The sequence below is a fragment of the Rhincodon typus genome, chromosome 10, assembly GCF_021869965.1.
Source record: "Rhincodon typus isolate 14 chromosome 10, sRhiTyp1.1, whole genome shotgun sequence".
Classification (NCBI taxonomy): Eukaryota; Metazoa; Chordata; class Chondrichthyes; order Orectolobiformes; family Rhincodontidae; genus Rhincodon; species Rhincodon typus.
In genome coordinates, this window is record NC_063341.1 from 26,784,519 (window position 1) to 26,800,795 (window position 16,277).

At 44.0% G+C, this 16,277-nt stretch overlaps 1 protein-coding gene across 2 annotated transcripts in view; it reads left to right on the forward strand.

The window, feature by feature from the left end:
* The window catches only part of LOC109927649 (nmrA-like family domain-containing protein 1), a 16,228-nt gene extending 635 nt beyond the window's left edge, over nucleotides 1–15,593 (forward strand). For both annotated transcript variants that reach the window (XM_048602314.1, XM_020527643.2), the window contains 4 exons: nucleotides 2,328–2,594; nucleotides 6,295–6,550; nucleotides 9,207–9,400; nucleotides 15,231–15,593. In XM_048602314.1, the coding sequence (XP_048458271.1) occupies nucleotides 2,328–2,594; nucleotides 6,295–6,550; nucleotides 9,207–9,400; nucleotides 15,231–15,446 (933 nt within the window). In that variant the 3' untranslated portion in view covers nucleotides 15,447–15,593. The remainder of the gene's footprint in view (nucleotides 1–2,327; nucleotides 2,595–6,294; nucleotides 6,551–9,206; nucleotides 9,401–15,230) is intronic.
* The last annotated feature ends 684 nt before the right edge of the window (nucleotides 15,594–16,277 follow it).

Here is a 16,277-nt window from a genome sequence, read left to right on the forward strand (position 1 = left end):
TCTGTCACACCGTAGGCTATGGTGCTGATCTCTCCTGTCTGTCACACTGTAGACTATGGTGCAGAGCTCTCTTGTCTGTCACACTGTAGACTATGGTGCTGATCTCTCCTCTCTTCACACTATACACTGTGATCATGAACTCTCCTCTCTGCCATACTGTTGATACTGGTCCTGATCTTTCCGCTCTGTAGGCTCAGATCCTGCAGGAGTTTATGCAGGAAGTTGAAACAAGTGGGTGTGATCCTTGACAAATATTTTGCATCAATATTCACAAAGGAGAAGGACATGGTGGTTGGTGAGTCTCGGGAAGAGCTTGTCGATATTCTGGGGTATGTAATTGTAAAAAAGGAGGAGGTTTCAGTGTTTTAAAAAGCATTAGGGGTAGATAAGTCCCCAGGACCTGATGGGATCGATCCCAGAATGCTGAGGGAAGCAGGTGATGAAATTGCTGGGGCGTTGTACAAAAGCTTTCTATCCTTCTTAGTCACAGGAGAGGTCCCAGAGGACTAGAGAATAACCAACATTTTTCCATTGTTTAAGAAGGGCAACAGGGACAATCCAGGTAATTACAGGCCAGTGAGCCTTACGTCAGTGGCAGGGAAATTATTGGGAAAAATTCTTAGGAAAGGTTTTACTCAGATTTGGAAAAATATGAACTTACTAGCGATAGGCAGCATGGCTTTGTGTGGGGAAGGTGGTGTCTCACAAACCTGATTGAGTTTTTAGAGGAAGTGACAAAGATGATTGATGAGGGTAGGGTGGTAGATGTTGTCTACATGGACTTTAGTATGGCCTTTGTCAAGGTCCTTCATGGCAAGATGATATAGTCATAGAAGACAGAGTAGTGGTGGAAGGGTGTTTTTTGGATTGGAGATCTGTGACCAGTGGCGTTTCACAGGGATTCCGTGCTGGAACACTTGTTATTTGAAAGACTGGGTGAGCTGCATATGGTAAAGAAGGTTTGCCTGATGATACAGCAGGATATAGATAGACTGGAGACTTGGACGGAGAAATGCCAGATGGAGTTTAATCTGGACAAATGCAAGTTGATGCATTTTGGTTGATCAAATGCAGGAGAATAGTATAAAGTTCATGGCAGAACTTTTAGTAGCATCAACATACAGAGGGATCTAGATGTATAGGTCTGCACTTCCCTGAAAGTGGCAATACAAGTGGATAAGATGATCAAGAAGGCATAAGGCATGCTTGCCTTCATCGGTCAGAGCATAGAGTATAAATATTGGCAAGTCATGTTCCAGCTGTCCAGAACTTTAGTTTGGCCACATTTGGAATATTATGTACAATTCTGGTCACCACACTAACAGAAGGATGTGGAGGTTTTGGAGAGGCTACAGAGATGATTTACCAGGATGTTGCCTGATCTGAACGGTATTAGGCTCAATGAGATATTGGACAAACTTGGTTTGTTTTCAGTTGAATGTCAAAAGATGAGGGGGTAAGCTGATAGAAGTTTACAAAATTATGAGGGCGTGGATAGAATGGATAGTCAGAGTTATTTTCCCAGGGTAGAAATGTCAATTACTAGGGACATAGGTTTAAGGTAAAAGAGAGTAAGTTTAAAGGAGATGTGAGAGGCAAGATTTTATGCAGAGGGTGGTAAGTGCCTGAAATTTGCTGCCAGAGGAGGTGGTGAAGGCAGATACAATAGCAATGTTTAAGCAACATCTTGATAGATGTATAACTAAAGCAGGAACTCAAGGTATATGGACCATTTAGAAGCAAAAGGTTTCTAGTTTAGAAAGGCATCATATGTCAGCACAGTCATGGTGTGCTGAAGGGCCTTTTCCTGTGCTATACTGTTCTTTGTATCATTGTTCTTTGTTCTTGTTTTCAATCCCCATTGATAATTACTGACCTACAATCCACAAACGCACATCACAGTGCCCTCTTTATAAGCTTCACTCTAAAGAGCTTGAACATTTGCAATTTAACTGGATTGTGTCATTCTACATATCTATTACTCTGAAGGAAAACATCTTTCTTCTGACCTTCACTCTTGGATCAGATTTGGTTGTTTTCCTCCCATTTTCTTCAGTTTGGTAATTAACAGTGTAATTTTAAAAACTTGCTAACATCTAATGCAGCCAAAACTCAACAACTAACTTTCTTGCTAATTACAAACTGGCATTCAGTCAATTTTCTACCACCTGATTATCCAAACAGAGTGGAAATTTTCCTGTCGATAATTTCAGTGAAAAAAGATTGATACAACTGCAAAATAGGATTTCTGTCATTTCTTATTTAATTAACAGGAAGCACCTCACTCTCAACAGTCCTTGTTAATTGCCATTATCCTTTTGTTCCAGAGAATGTCCAAGATTGTGACTGTTTTTGGTGCTGACAAGTGTCAAGGGAAAGCTGTAGCCACCGCCTTGCTCCAAGATGGTGATTTCACAGTGCGGGCTGTAGTTCAAGAGTTAAACTCTCCCACCACTCAGGAACTGCAAACAGCAGGGGCACACCCATTACTCATAGACTTCAACAATCCTGACAGCATCAGCGCCACTTTGTGTGGTGCACACAAGTGCTTTGTCATCACCCATACAGATTTCAACAACAAGGATCCTCTGAGGGTTAGTCATATTATTACGGTACTTTCAAGTAAGAGGTGATGGTCTAGTGGTATTATCACTGGACTAGTAATCCAGAGACCTAAGTAACATTCTGATGACCTGGGTTCAAATCCTGCCACAGCAGATGGTAGAAATTGAATTGTGCCAATTGCAATTCAATGAAAATCTGGAATTCCTGATTATCAGGGAAAAACTCATCTCAGTCACAAATGTCCTTTATGGAAGGAAACTGCTGGCCTGGTCTACATCTGACTCCAGACTGTGTAATTAGTGATGGTCAATATAATAATAAACATCTAAATGTAACCAAAATAAATTATTTCATATGCTGGAGATTGAAAATAAAAACAGGACTGGATCTGCTGAGTTTCACCAGCACTTTTGGTTTTATTAAACATCAAAACATAATTGCTTCCACAGCTAGAGATGATATTAACTACATATGCAGAAAGACATTCGTGCTTATACTGCTGAGGGGGGAGCTGTTTTTTTTTTATTCATTTGTGGGAAGTGGGCATCGCTGGCTGGCCAGCATTTCTTGCCCATCCCTAGGTGCCCTTGAGAAGGTGGTGTTGAGCTGCCTTCTTGAACCACTGCAGTCCTCCTGCTGTGGGTTGACCCACAATGCTATTACGGAGGGAATTCCAGGATTTTGACCCAGTGACAGTGAAGGAACGGTGATATATTTCCAAGTCAGGATGGTGAGTGACTTGGAGGGAAACTTGGAGGTGGTGGTGTTCCCATATATCTGCTGCCCTTGTCCTTCTAAATGGAAGTGGTCATGGGTTTGGAATGTGCTGTCTGAGGATCTTTGGTGAATTTCTGCAGTGCATCATGTAGATAGTACACACTGCTGCTACTGAGTGTTGGTGGTGGAGGGAGTGAATGTTTGTGGGTGTAGCGCCAATCAAGCGGTCTGCTTTGTCCTGGATGGTGTCAAGCTTCTTGTGTTGTTGGGGCTGCACTCATCCAGGCAAGGAGGGAGTATTCCATCACACTTCTGACTTGTGCCTTGTAGATAGTGGACAGGCTTTGAGAAGTCAGGAGATGAGTTACTCGCCGCAGTATTCCCAGCTTCTGGCCTGCTCTTGTAGCCACTGTGTTAATGTGGTGAGTCCAGTTGAGTTTCTGGTCAATGGTAACTTCCAGGATGTTGACAGTGGGGTATTCAGTGATGGTAACACCACTGAATGTCATGGGGAAGTGTCACAGCCTGGCATTTGTGTGGCGCGAATGTCACTTGCCATTTGTTAGTCCCAGCCTGGATATTGTCCAGATCTTGTTGCATGTGAACATGGACTGCTTCAGTATCTGAGGAGTCACGAATGGTGCTGAACATCATGCAATCATCGGTGAATATCCCCACTTCTGACCTCATGCAGGAGGGAAGATCATTGATGGAGCAACTAAAGATGGTTGGGCCTAGGACACTACCCTGAGGAACTCCTGCAGAGATGTCCTGGAGCTGAGATGATTGACCTCCCACAACCACAACCATCTTCCCATGTGTCAGGTATGACTCTAACCACTGAGCATTTGTCCCCTGACGCCAGTGAATCCAGTTTTGCTCGGGTTCCTTGATTCCACACTCGGTTGAGTGCAGCCTTGATATCAAGGGCTGTCACTCTCACCTCACCTCTGGAATTCAGCTCTTTTGTCCATGTTTGAACCAAGGCGGTAATGAGATCAGGAGCTGAGTGGCCCTGGTGGAACCCAAACTGGGCGTCACTGAGCAGGTTATTTCTGAGCAGGTGCTGCTTGATAGCACTGTTGGTGACACCTTCCATCACTTTACTGATGATCGAGAGGAGACTGATGGGGCGGTAATTGGCCGGGTCGGATTTGAGCTGCTTTTTGTGTACAGCACATACTTGGACAATTTTCCACAGTGTTGGGTAGATACCAGTGTTGTAACAGTACTGGAACAGCTTGGCTAGGGGAGCGGGAAGGTCTGGAGCACAAGTCTGTTCAGTAAAAACAAACAGAGGGACGTGCAGCCCTAAATCAGGGGAGAAATTCAAACCATGGAAGTGGTGCAGCGGTAGCACTATGGCTGTTCCATGGGATAAGAGTTTTACCCGACCATAGGGCTGCTCTGTCATTAGATAGAAAAGACAGGTGGTAGTTTAACCTGAGGGTCACCATGCCTCAGGCAAGAGGAGAGGTTAGGAAGGGGAGCTTTTCATGGTGACCTCAGCCGTTGGAGGAATTGAACCTGCATCTTACTGAGTTAGGAACCTGACATGTCAGACCATCCAACCAGCAGTGATTTTCTCTGCATTGGCCAATTGGTGGCCGGAGGGTGCACTCATCGTCCCAATCAGGATGATAGCTGGTTTCATGAAACTGAATGGTCAGTCAGAGACTTTTGAGTATGGAAGGAGCTGCAGCCTGCTGTTGCAGGTAGAGGACAGAGGGAGTGCATTATCTCTCAGCAACGTTTAAACTGTTTAAACTAAAAATGGCTACCGCTGCTGGGCCACCGTACCCCTGAACAGACTGGCCTGCAGGCAGAGCTGTGGGCAGCTGGGCAGAAAAGACCCTAAAGACTGTCTAGAGCGCTGAGGAGTCCCCAGCCCTTGCCTAAGTCTGCTGTGAAGAAAATGATTCAGGAGGAAGATATCGCCAGCTGGCAATGCAAAATTATGTGCCAGCTGCACTTATTCTAAATGACGCCACTAGTGTCAACAAATGGAATTGTGAGGAGAAATAGGAGAAAACTGGACATTTCCACCTTGAGAAAGTGAGACTGGAAAGTGTATATGCAGAGGTGTAATAAATAATGGCAAACTGCATTGAAAAGAAATACCATAGAAAAGCCAAACTCTCCAAACATGACTTCAAGTTAAACTGTGCCTTTTGGGTGTAGATGATAAGTTTAGACCAGAAAACTGAGGACAATAAGGCCTAGAGACTGGAATGGATTTCCAGTTAGGTGGTAAAGATAAACATCCTGGAATTATGAAACAAAGAGCTGATTCCCCTATACGTCAACCTGTGGAAAGTTGTGAAAGAGGTGACAGCTCCAGATATCGTCCCAACAATTAACTGAATATCTTGATGTTTCTGAATTAACTGGGAGTTTTGGGAGCCAGTTGTTTTCCATTGCTTTCTTAATGGAAACAACTTAGCTACTCAGAGTTGACTTGTCAACTAATCAGCACCCCTTTTTCCTGCAATACAGGTTATTCTAGTTGTTTTAAATTTATGCATTTGTCCTGATGATTACAAAATGAAAATCTCTAATAACATGTCTCTCCTATCAGCAATATCCAAATTCTGTACTACCATGTAGTACCAAGTGACTTTTTCATAAAATGATTGCATAACAGGCAAATATAATCCTCGCACCTCCACCTTGGCCCTACACTCCTCTCCAATTAAGTAAAAATTTATTGTCACTTGAATAAAACCTGTTTCAAGGCTATATTATCCTGTGTTTGCCAGAAAGAAAATAGTGGTTTACAGTAGGCAGATTTTATGAATTGCCATGAGATTAGTGCTGACTTATGTGATCATTTCTAATACTGTTTATACCTGTTCAACACTTCATCAGTCTACCGTGCAGTTTGTATCAGAAGTCACCAGAGCTAGTCCAGCACAGTTGATGGGGTAAGTCCATTGGAGGAAGTAGGAAGATAACCTGATGGTTTACTATTTAAGAACAATTGCCTTAATACAACATTTCTTTCTTCTATAGGCTGAAATTCAGCAAGGCCACAGGATAGCTGACATGTGTAAACAGCACAACCTCAGACAGATTGTGCTTAGTGGAGCTCATCATGTTCACAGGAAATACAGTCTCCCAGCAAGACACATGGATGCAAAGGCCTGCATCAATGATTACATGAATGAACTTGGTTTGCCCAAGACTGAGATTATAGTTCCATTTTACTTTGAAAGTTTTCTGACAACATTCAAACCAAACCCAGTTGGAAAAAACAGTTATAAAATTGGTAAGGATTGAATTTCAGTTTTAGTGAATTGCAAAAATACCTTCTACATACTTTAAGGGTGAAAGTTTGAAAGAATCCATATAAGATTCCTCAAAGATGTTGAGAATCTAGAACTGGGGCTTATAGTTTAAAAATGAAGGGGTGTCCATTTTAAACAAAGATGGTGAAATTTTTTTTTTCTGTCAGAGAGTTGAATCTTTGGAATTCCTGTCCACAAAAGGCCAAGTGGCCTACTCTTGTTCCTTGTGTATATGTTTGTATGATCATTCATAACAATGGCTGAGTGAGCTGATCTCCCACTGAATGGGTAGACAGGGAAATGTGCTCCCATCAGCCATGCTGAGAACGCTCACATGTCCCATCAAAAAAGCTTGGTGTCAGAAGAGAGTCATGACCCTCACATTTACACATTTTGTGTACCAGCTTGAGTGCATGAGATATGTGAGATGATCACCAAAGAAACTATTTAGAATAGTGAGGTTCCATAAGACCTCTCTGACACTTTTTATAAAGGGATGAATTTAAAATTGGTCTGGTAAATGGCACTTTGCATTCACGATCACTGAGATGCATTATCAGAATTACAATATTGCCCCTCACTTTGGTGTGTGAATGGGAATCAGAGTGGTTACTTATATGGTAATGACTGTATGTTGTAGAACCAGTCACAGGTTGCTTGTGGTTGGGGTACAGTGTTGTCACCAATACTCCTTTATATGCTTTTAAAAAATCCCAGTCATTTAATGCTGGTGATTCATGAGTCTAAAATGAATAGTTATTTTAATCAGCCTGTGTGGACATGTTATGACACATATCCATGGCAGATGGGACTTGAACTCAAATGTACTGGCCCAGTGGTAGGGACACTACCACTGCAGCACAAGACCCAAATCAATTCTGAGTCTAAGGGCCTATCTGATTAGCAGTGGTAGAGTCTTAACGAAAAGAGGCATTTATCTTACTAAGAAAGATGTAGTTTATTGCATGATGATAACAGATACAAGTTACACTGACTAGTTATCTGTAATGACAAAAGACTATCAGGAGCCAGAAATGACATAAAAACTGAAAGAACTGCGGATGCTGTAAATCAGGAACAAAAACAGAAGTTGCTGGAAAAGCTCAGCAGGTCTGGCAACATCTATGAAGAAAAAAATCAGAGTTAATGTTTTGGGTCTGGTGACCCTTCCTCAGAACTCAGCTCCTCAGTTCTGAGGAAGGGTGACCAGACCCGAAACATTAACTCTGACTTTTTTTCTTCAACAGATGCTGCCAGACCTCTTGAGTTTTTCCAGCAACTTCTGTTTTTGTGCCAGAAATGACATGTCTGTTTCTCTCAAGGCCTTGTGGTAGATTACTTTTGTCTCTGTCCAATGACTGTGTGTCATTAGATTCGTTGGTGTTTGTTGCAGCTTCAACATGAATTCTTTCAGATCCCTGACCTTGGACAACACTAACTATTGTATATTCTGGAAGCCTACTGTGTTTTGTGTTTTCACAAATTGTATATTGTTGGTTACTTATCGCACAAATAAAATAGCTGATGTAGCGGATAGTTGTGACTTGATGAGAAAGGAAAGCAGTGGATCACAGAACTCTTGCCATTGAGGGAATATAGACTGATTCGTGAAATGGCAAATGTTGTGGGATGGCAAATTTTTCCTATCAGGAGAGATTAAGTTGACCGATGTGTAATTTGTGGAATTTATAGGGGATCTAAATGAAACATAAACATTTATAACAGGGCTGGACAGAATGGATGCAGAGATGATGTTTCCCCTGGTCACAAGTCCTGAACAAGGGGTCATGGTCTCACGATGCACAATATGCTATGTCAGACTGAAATAATGAAAAATGGCTTCACTCAGAGGGCGATAAACTGCAGAATTCTCTACCACAGAAGGCTGTGAAGATCATGTCACTGAATATTTTCTAAGAAGGAAACAGGTAGATTCCTAGACTAACAGTAGGTGTCAAGGGGTAGGGGAGAGAGCTGGAATATGCTGTTGAGATAAAGGATCATCCATGATCATGTTGAATAGCAGAGTAGGTGTGGTGGGCAAAGTGGCTTACTGCTACTCCTATTTACTATGTTTCTGTGAATTTAGTTGGATGTTGATTGGTTTGCAAAGGAGGAAATGGCCTCTATCCTTTTCTCCAGTGTGCATCAGTTCGAGCAGTGAGATTCTGACACATTCTGCTTGGTATGATGACAAAAATGCTGCTCCATAACTTCAGTCTGTAATTGGAAGCTGACTATTCAATGGAGCATTGAGGATCCAGTGTCCCTGGTCAATACTCATCCCTCAACCAAACAAAACAGATTAACTTGTGCCTCTGCTGTTAGTCGGCTGTTTCCAGGAACAAACTGAATTTGGCTTCAAAGCAACAGTGACTATGATTCAAAAATAATACGAAGTGTTTTGGGATGTTCTAGGAAGTGAAACATGCTGTATAACTGCACATTGTTCCCTTTTTCTTGGTACACAGTTGAGGAAAAGATAGTCATTAAGATCTAAGCAACAGGTTTGCCCTCTAGAAAGAGTATAAAGACTTTGTAAACTGCCAAAGTGTTCAGTTTTGTTTTAACCAGGTGAAAATCCTCCAGATGCTGGTGTTGTTTTACTTTTTAGAACTTTTCAGTTGTTGTTTACAGCCATTCCTATGGGAGAAGCAGCCATGGATGGAATAAGTATCAACCAGATTGGTCCGATTGTAACAACCTTATTGAAAGACCCACAGCGCTGGATAGGAAAGAGCTGCTTTCTGTCAGCAGGCAGGCTGAAGATCCAGGAGTATGCACAAATCCTCACCCACCACCTACATCCTAAACAGTTTAAAGATTCCCGGGTATGGCCATCTTAAAAACACACTGTCATTGTTTAGATGGTTCTCATAAGCAGCTTGTGGATGAAAACGAAACAGAGGAATTGTTGAGCAGCATTGTGCTATGGGTCAGCATGCTATCATTTTACTTCAGGGACTTCGATTAGAAATCTAGACAAAACATAGGGTCCTCCACATTGTCTGCAAAGTGAAATAAATCTAGACAAAGCTATTTGCCTTGGATGTTAATCTTTGGCAAAGAACATCTGTCAATCAGACATCAGATCACACGGAGGGTTGGTGTGAAAATGAAAACATCATACTGGTGCACCAGAGATAGTAGGAACTGCTGATGCTGGAGAATCTGAGATAACAAAGTGTACAGCTGGATGAACACAGCAGGCCAAGCAGCATCAGAGGAGCAGGAAAGCTGATGTTTCGGGTCGAGACCCTTCTTCAGAAGTGGGGGAGGGGAAGAGGATTCTGAAATAAATAGGGAGAGAGGGGGAGGCGGATAGAAGATGGATAAAGGAGAAGATAGGTGGAGAGGAGACAGACAGGTCAAAGAGGTGGGGTTGGAACCAGTAAAGGTGAGTGTAGGTGGGGAGTTAGGGAGGGGATAGGTCGGTCCAGGGAGGACGGACAGGTCAAGGAGATGGGATGTTGCTAGTGGGTAGGAGATGGAGGTGGGGCTTGAGGTGGGAGGAATGGTTAGGGAGGCGGGGACGAGCTGGGCTGGTTTTGGGATGCGGTCGGGGGTGGGGAGATTTTGAAGCTTGTGAAGTCCACATTGATACCCTTGGGCTGCAGGTTTGCCAAGTGAAATATGAGATGCTGTTCCTGCAGCCTTCGGTTGGCATCATTGTGGGAATGCAGGAGGTCCAGGATGGACATGTCGTCCAAGGAATGGGAGGGGGTGTTGAAATGGTTCACGACTGGGAGGTGCAGTTGATTGTTGCGAACCGAGTGTAGGTGTTCCACAAAGCGGTCCCCAATTGGGAAAATCCTGCAAAAAGGCCATCCCCTATTCCCAATTCCTTCGCCTTCACTGCATCTGCTCCCGAGATGAGGCATTCCACTCCCGGACATCCCAGATGTCCTCGTTTTTCAAGGACCGCAACTTCCCCTCCACAGTGGTCGAAAACGCCCTCGACCATGTCTCTCGCATTTGCCGCAACTCATCCCTCACACCCCCTACCCGCAATAACAACCAAAACAGAATTCCCCTCGTCCTCACGTACCACCCCACCAACCTCCAACGCATCATCCTCCGAAACTTCCGCCATCTGCAATCTGACCCCACTACCAATGACATTTTTCCCTCCCCACCCTTATCTGCTTTCCGGAGGGACCACTCTCTCCATGACTCCATTGTCCGTTCCACACTCCCCTCCAGCCCCACCACCCCCGGCACTTTTCCCTGCAACTGCAGGAAGTGCTACACCTGCCCTACACCTCCCCCCTCTCCCCCATCCCAAGCCCTAAGAAGACCTTCCACATCAAACAGACGTTCACCTGCACATCTACTAATGTGGTATACTGTATCCGCTGTTCCCGTTGTGGCCTCCTCTACATCGGGGAAACCAAGCGGAGGCTTGGGGACCGCTTTGTGGAACACCTACGCTCGGTTTGCAATAAACAACTGCACCTCCCAGTCACGAACCATTTCAACTCCGCCTCCCATTCCTTGGACGACATGTCCATCCTGGGCCTCCTGCATTCCCACAATGATGCCACCCGAAGGTTGCAGGAACAGCATCTCATATTTCACTTGGCAACCCTGCAGCCCAAGGGTATCAATGTGGACTTCACAAGCTTCAAAATCTCCCCTCCCCCTACCGCATCCCAAAACCAGCCCAGCTCGTCCCCGCCTCCCTAACCATTCCTCCCACCTCAAGCCCCACCCCCATCTCCTACCCACTAACCTCATCCCACCTTCTTGACCTGTCCGTCCTCCCTGGACTGACCTATCCCCTCCCTAACTCCCCACCTACACTCACCTTTACTGGTTCCAACCCCACCTCTTTGACCTGTCTGTCTCCTCTCCACCTATCTTCTCCTTTATCCATCTTCTATCCGCCTCCCCCTCTCTCCCGATTTATTTCAGAAACCCCTTCCCCTCCCCCATTTCTGAAGAAGGGTCTCGACCCGAAACGTCAGCTTTCCTGCTCCTCTGATGCTGCTTGGCCTGCTGTGTTCATCCAGCTCTACACCTTGTCATACTGGTGCACCAGGAGTTTTCTTCTGAATGTGATGCAGTGTTTAACTCTGCATAGTTTTACTTACTATAACAGGGCGATGATGAGACGGTTTGATCAAAGCTGAAAGATATTCCTTTTTCCAAGATTTAGGTAATAAATGAGCAGGAAGAAAAAAACTTTTAAAATGCTCTTTTACATTATTGACCATAAGATGTAGGATCAGAAGTAGGTCATTTGGCCCATCATTTGTCTACCTATCAACTCTCCGAAACTATTACTTTTGCGTGCAGAACAAACTCCAAGGCCTGATAGGAAGTGTCACCTTGAACTAATTTTTAAGTGAAAATAACAGCTCAAACATTGAAATAGCCAATTTATTACCGTGTGTTAAAATTCTGCCTAGGTCAGTAAGATAGTCCCAGCTGATCACCGTCCAGTTTACAAACCAACAAAATTGTGAATTGTTTGAAGTGATAGTATAAAATTCAGTTTATTTGTTCATCGAGTAGAGCAGGAAAATATACTCTGTGTTTTACTTCTCTTCAAGGCTGACAGCAACCACTTTGAAAATAAACTGAATAGGAGTTTCAATTTAAATTTACCAAATCATCTCAACCTTAATAGATTAATCATTGTTATCAAGCATCAAATAGTCTCAATTTTCAGATCGTGTTTTCATAAAACATTCCAAATATCTTAACAATTTTGACAAGTTTTCAATCAGATGGTGATACGAAATGGTGCTGGCCTAAATGACCCAATAGCCAGAGAGGTGTTAGCACTGTGCTGACTGGAATTGTATTTCTGCAGAATTCCCACTGCATAAGACTTCCTAGGAAATTGAACCTTCTCATGGGCTATCTGCTTGCATCTGGAACCCTCCAAAAAAGCCCCTTAAGGATTCCAATTCATTTCAGCTTAATAATTACCCAGGAAAAGGTAAAGGTTGCAAAACCTATTGTAAAACCTGGGGAACTATCGAACTGCCTCTCCAACTCCTAATAACCCGACACCTGCCCCCCCAACAATGACCAGAAAGTCGCGTTACCAAACCCAGCAACCCTGAACCCCCAGACCCTGCCCCTCTCAGAACCTGCCACCTCAGGCCCTGCGCCTTCCCCCCCCCTCTCAGACCTGACAGTCTTTGCCCTGACCAGACCCAACATCAACCTCATCCAACATTTCCAATTTCTTCCCCTTTGCTGGATGTAACAAGCCCCTCAACTGAAGTAACACCCTACCCCACAGTGACCTGACCCTGTTGGACCCAATATACCCCTAACCCCCTAAACCCAACAGTCCACAATCCCTCTCCTCCTGTAAGCTCTAATTAATTTACCTGCACTGTGGCAATCTTCCCCATCCTACTGTACATCATCCACCTGGCATGCTACAAATCTCACACCCTAAACCCTCAACTAATTCCAGCTGAACCCCACACCTGGTTATCCTTTTGTAGGAGCTGTGTAAGTGGCTGGTGTGCTGCTAGTAAATTACATCACAGCATATTAAATGTCGCTAATCTGGGTGTGGTTTCTACAAATCCATGCTGCTGGTTTGGAGATTCCTGGACAGCTTTGTAACAGGGGGCTCGGGTCCAGGAATCTCTAGCAGTAAAATCCTCTAAAGCTGAGTGTGTAACATTTAATTGGTTCATGATCAGAGTTAGGGTTTCCCGAGTAGGCATCCTACTCAATGTTTGGGCCACAATTGCTTTTGCAGTTTTGGGTAGAAAGTTGAGAGAGCTGTTGTGAGGAGTAAAGCAGATATGACTATTCTGTCCAAGGCTTGAACATGGTTCCTATAGCAATATGCAGGGCTGGATGAACACAGCAGGCCAAGCAGCATCCCCCAGCATCTGCAGTTCCTACTATCTCCTATAGCAATAGATTTTTTTTAAGAATCCGTGTTGCATTCCTGAAGTGAATAAGTAACATTTACTGTCTGATAATGTGATCCTTCCTTCAACTTTCTCTTGTCCCTCTTTGAAGTCTACTTTTGTATCATTGATATTGTGGTCTTGTGCTTTTAAAATATTTTCCCTTGATCTCTCTTAATTCCAGTTATTCCTGTGCACCTTCACTTTGTTAAAGCGAGACTCAACATATCAATCCCTACTAGGGCTACATATTGTCAAACACTCACTTCATTCCAGATTCTCTTTCTCCTTTTGCAACCTAAATTTGACATCACTGGTATAATCTCATTACGAAGTTCCTCTTATACTCCTCTTCAATCCATGGCTCTTAACCTAATGCCACATGCACATGGAATGAGAGTACACAGACAACTAAGGTATAGTCTCAGAGATAGTGGGAACTGCCAATGCTGGAGAATCTGAGATAACAAGGTGTAGAGCTGGATGAACACAACAGGCCAAGCAGCATCAGAGGAGCAGGAAAGCTGACGTTTCGGGTCTGGACCCTTCTTCAGAAATGGTTCCGGAGGTTGGTGGGGTGGTATGTGAGGACGAGGGGGATTCTGTTTTGGTTGTTATTGCAGGGAGAGGGTGTGAGGGATGAGTTGCGGGAAATGCGAGAGACATGGTCGAGGGCGTTTTCAACCAGTGTGGAGGGGAAAAACGAGGATATCTGGGATGTCCGGGAGTGGAATGCCTCATCTCGGGAGCAGATATGTTGGAGGCGAAGGAATTGGGAATAGGGGATGGCATTTTTGCAGGAAGGTGGGTGAGAGGAGGTGTATTCTAGGTAGCTGTGGGAGGTCGTAGGCTTGAAATGGATATCGGTTGCCAGGTGGTTGCCAGAGATGGAAACAGAGAGGTCCAGGAAGGAGCGAGAGGTATTGGAGATGGTCCAGGTGAACTTAAGGTTGGGGTGGAAGGTGTTAGTGAAGCGGATGAACAGTTCGAGCTCCTTGTGGGAGCACGAGGCGGTGCCCATACAATCATCGATGTAACGGAGGAAGAAGTGGGGTTTAGGGCCAGTGTAGGTACGGAAGAGGGATTGTTCCATGTATCCTACAAAGAGGCAGGCGTAGCTTGGGCCCATGTGGGTACCCATGGCCACCTCTTTTGTCTGTAGGAAGTGGGAAGAATTGAAGGAGATGTTGTTAAGCATGAGGACGAGCTCAGCTAAGCGGATGAGGTGTCAGTGGAGGGAGACTGGTCGGGCCTGCGTGACAGGAAGAAGCGAAGGGCCTTTGGGCCATCTGCATGGGGAATGCAAGTGAATAGGGACTGGACATCAGATTAGATCTTTGTTCACATTTTTCTTGTGCACATATAGGTTCGTTGGGGACCAGGGAATCGTAAGTTTTGGAGGTGGAGGGTGTGGGTGGTGTCATGGATGTTGGTGGGGAGTTCCTGGACCAAGGGGGAGAAAATGAATTTGAGATAAGTGGATACAAGTTCGGTGGGGCAGGAGAAGGGTCTGAAGAAGGGTCCAGACCTGAAACGTCAGCTTTCCTGCTCCTGTGATGCTGCTTGGCCTGCTGTGTTCATCCAGCTCTACAACTTGTTATCTAAGGTATAGTCTTCCTGCTTATAACCCTATAAATTTGCAGCTGTTAAATATTCCAAACCAAATCCTTGCAGAACAACTGGAATTGAACAATCCACTCTGTCAATCAGGATATTTTATGCAGTTTCAATAATAATCTGATGATACTTGCCCATTTCTTTTTCTTGGTGACAGATTTCAGTCCGAGAATTTGTGGAGTTCTTTCGAGGACCAGGAGCTCAGGACCTTGGAAACATGTTTGAATTTTGGAAGCGAGGTGGACAGAAAATGAACTATGCTTTGACCCTAGAACTGTATCCAGAGTTACAACAATTCCAGCAGTGGGTTTCAGCTAACAGCACCTTACTCAGGACTGCTCTGGATAATGATCAGGCAGTACTGACAGACTGATGAATGCATTTCAATAGAGAGTAATTGCAGTTTCTGAATCTTTTACAGAAAATTAAACAAATTAGGTATGGGATGCTACTGGAGGATCTTATCACTGACCTTGTTTATCAAATGTTGGCTCTCAGAAATAAAATGCATTCTTTTGCATTTATGTGCATATTTATTTTCTCTCTCCTTTCCTTGCCAGCTCACTAAGTCAAACTCTCCTTGAAATTGCAATTTGCTTTAGACCTCTGCCAATGTCACTCTGATAAGGCAAGTAACTCAGAAGTGGTACGGCTCCAAAATCTCCTTGTCGCATTTACAGATTGCAGAATTAAAATCAGAGAACCTTGAACCAGGACAGATCAAACTGTGGCTGAGTCAGCCATATAACAATGCATTCGGTTCTCCTACATCAACATTCTGGGGGCCCAGGTTCGAATCCCGCCATGGCAGATGGTGGAAATTGAATTCAATTTAAAAAAATTTCTGAATTAAGAATCTAATGACTGTGAATCCATTGTCAATTGTTGGAAAAAAACCCATCTGGTTCACTAGTGTCCTTTAGAGAAGGAAATTGCCATTCTTACCTGGTCTGACCTACGTGTAACTCCAGACCCACAGCAATGTGGTTGACTCTGAACTGCCCTCTGGCAATTAGGGATGAGCAATAAATGCTGCCTAGCCAGTGACACCCTTATCCTGTTAATGAATAAAAAAAGTTAGGTTCTGCCTTGACTGAACCAGTGAGTAAAATATAATACCCGCAAATTAGGGCTGCAGCTGACTAATCTCCATATTCATGTCTGTGGTACTGCTGCTGACTTTAACATATTTTTCTTCCATGTA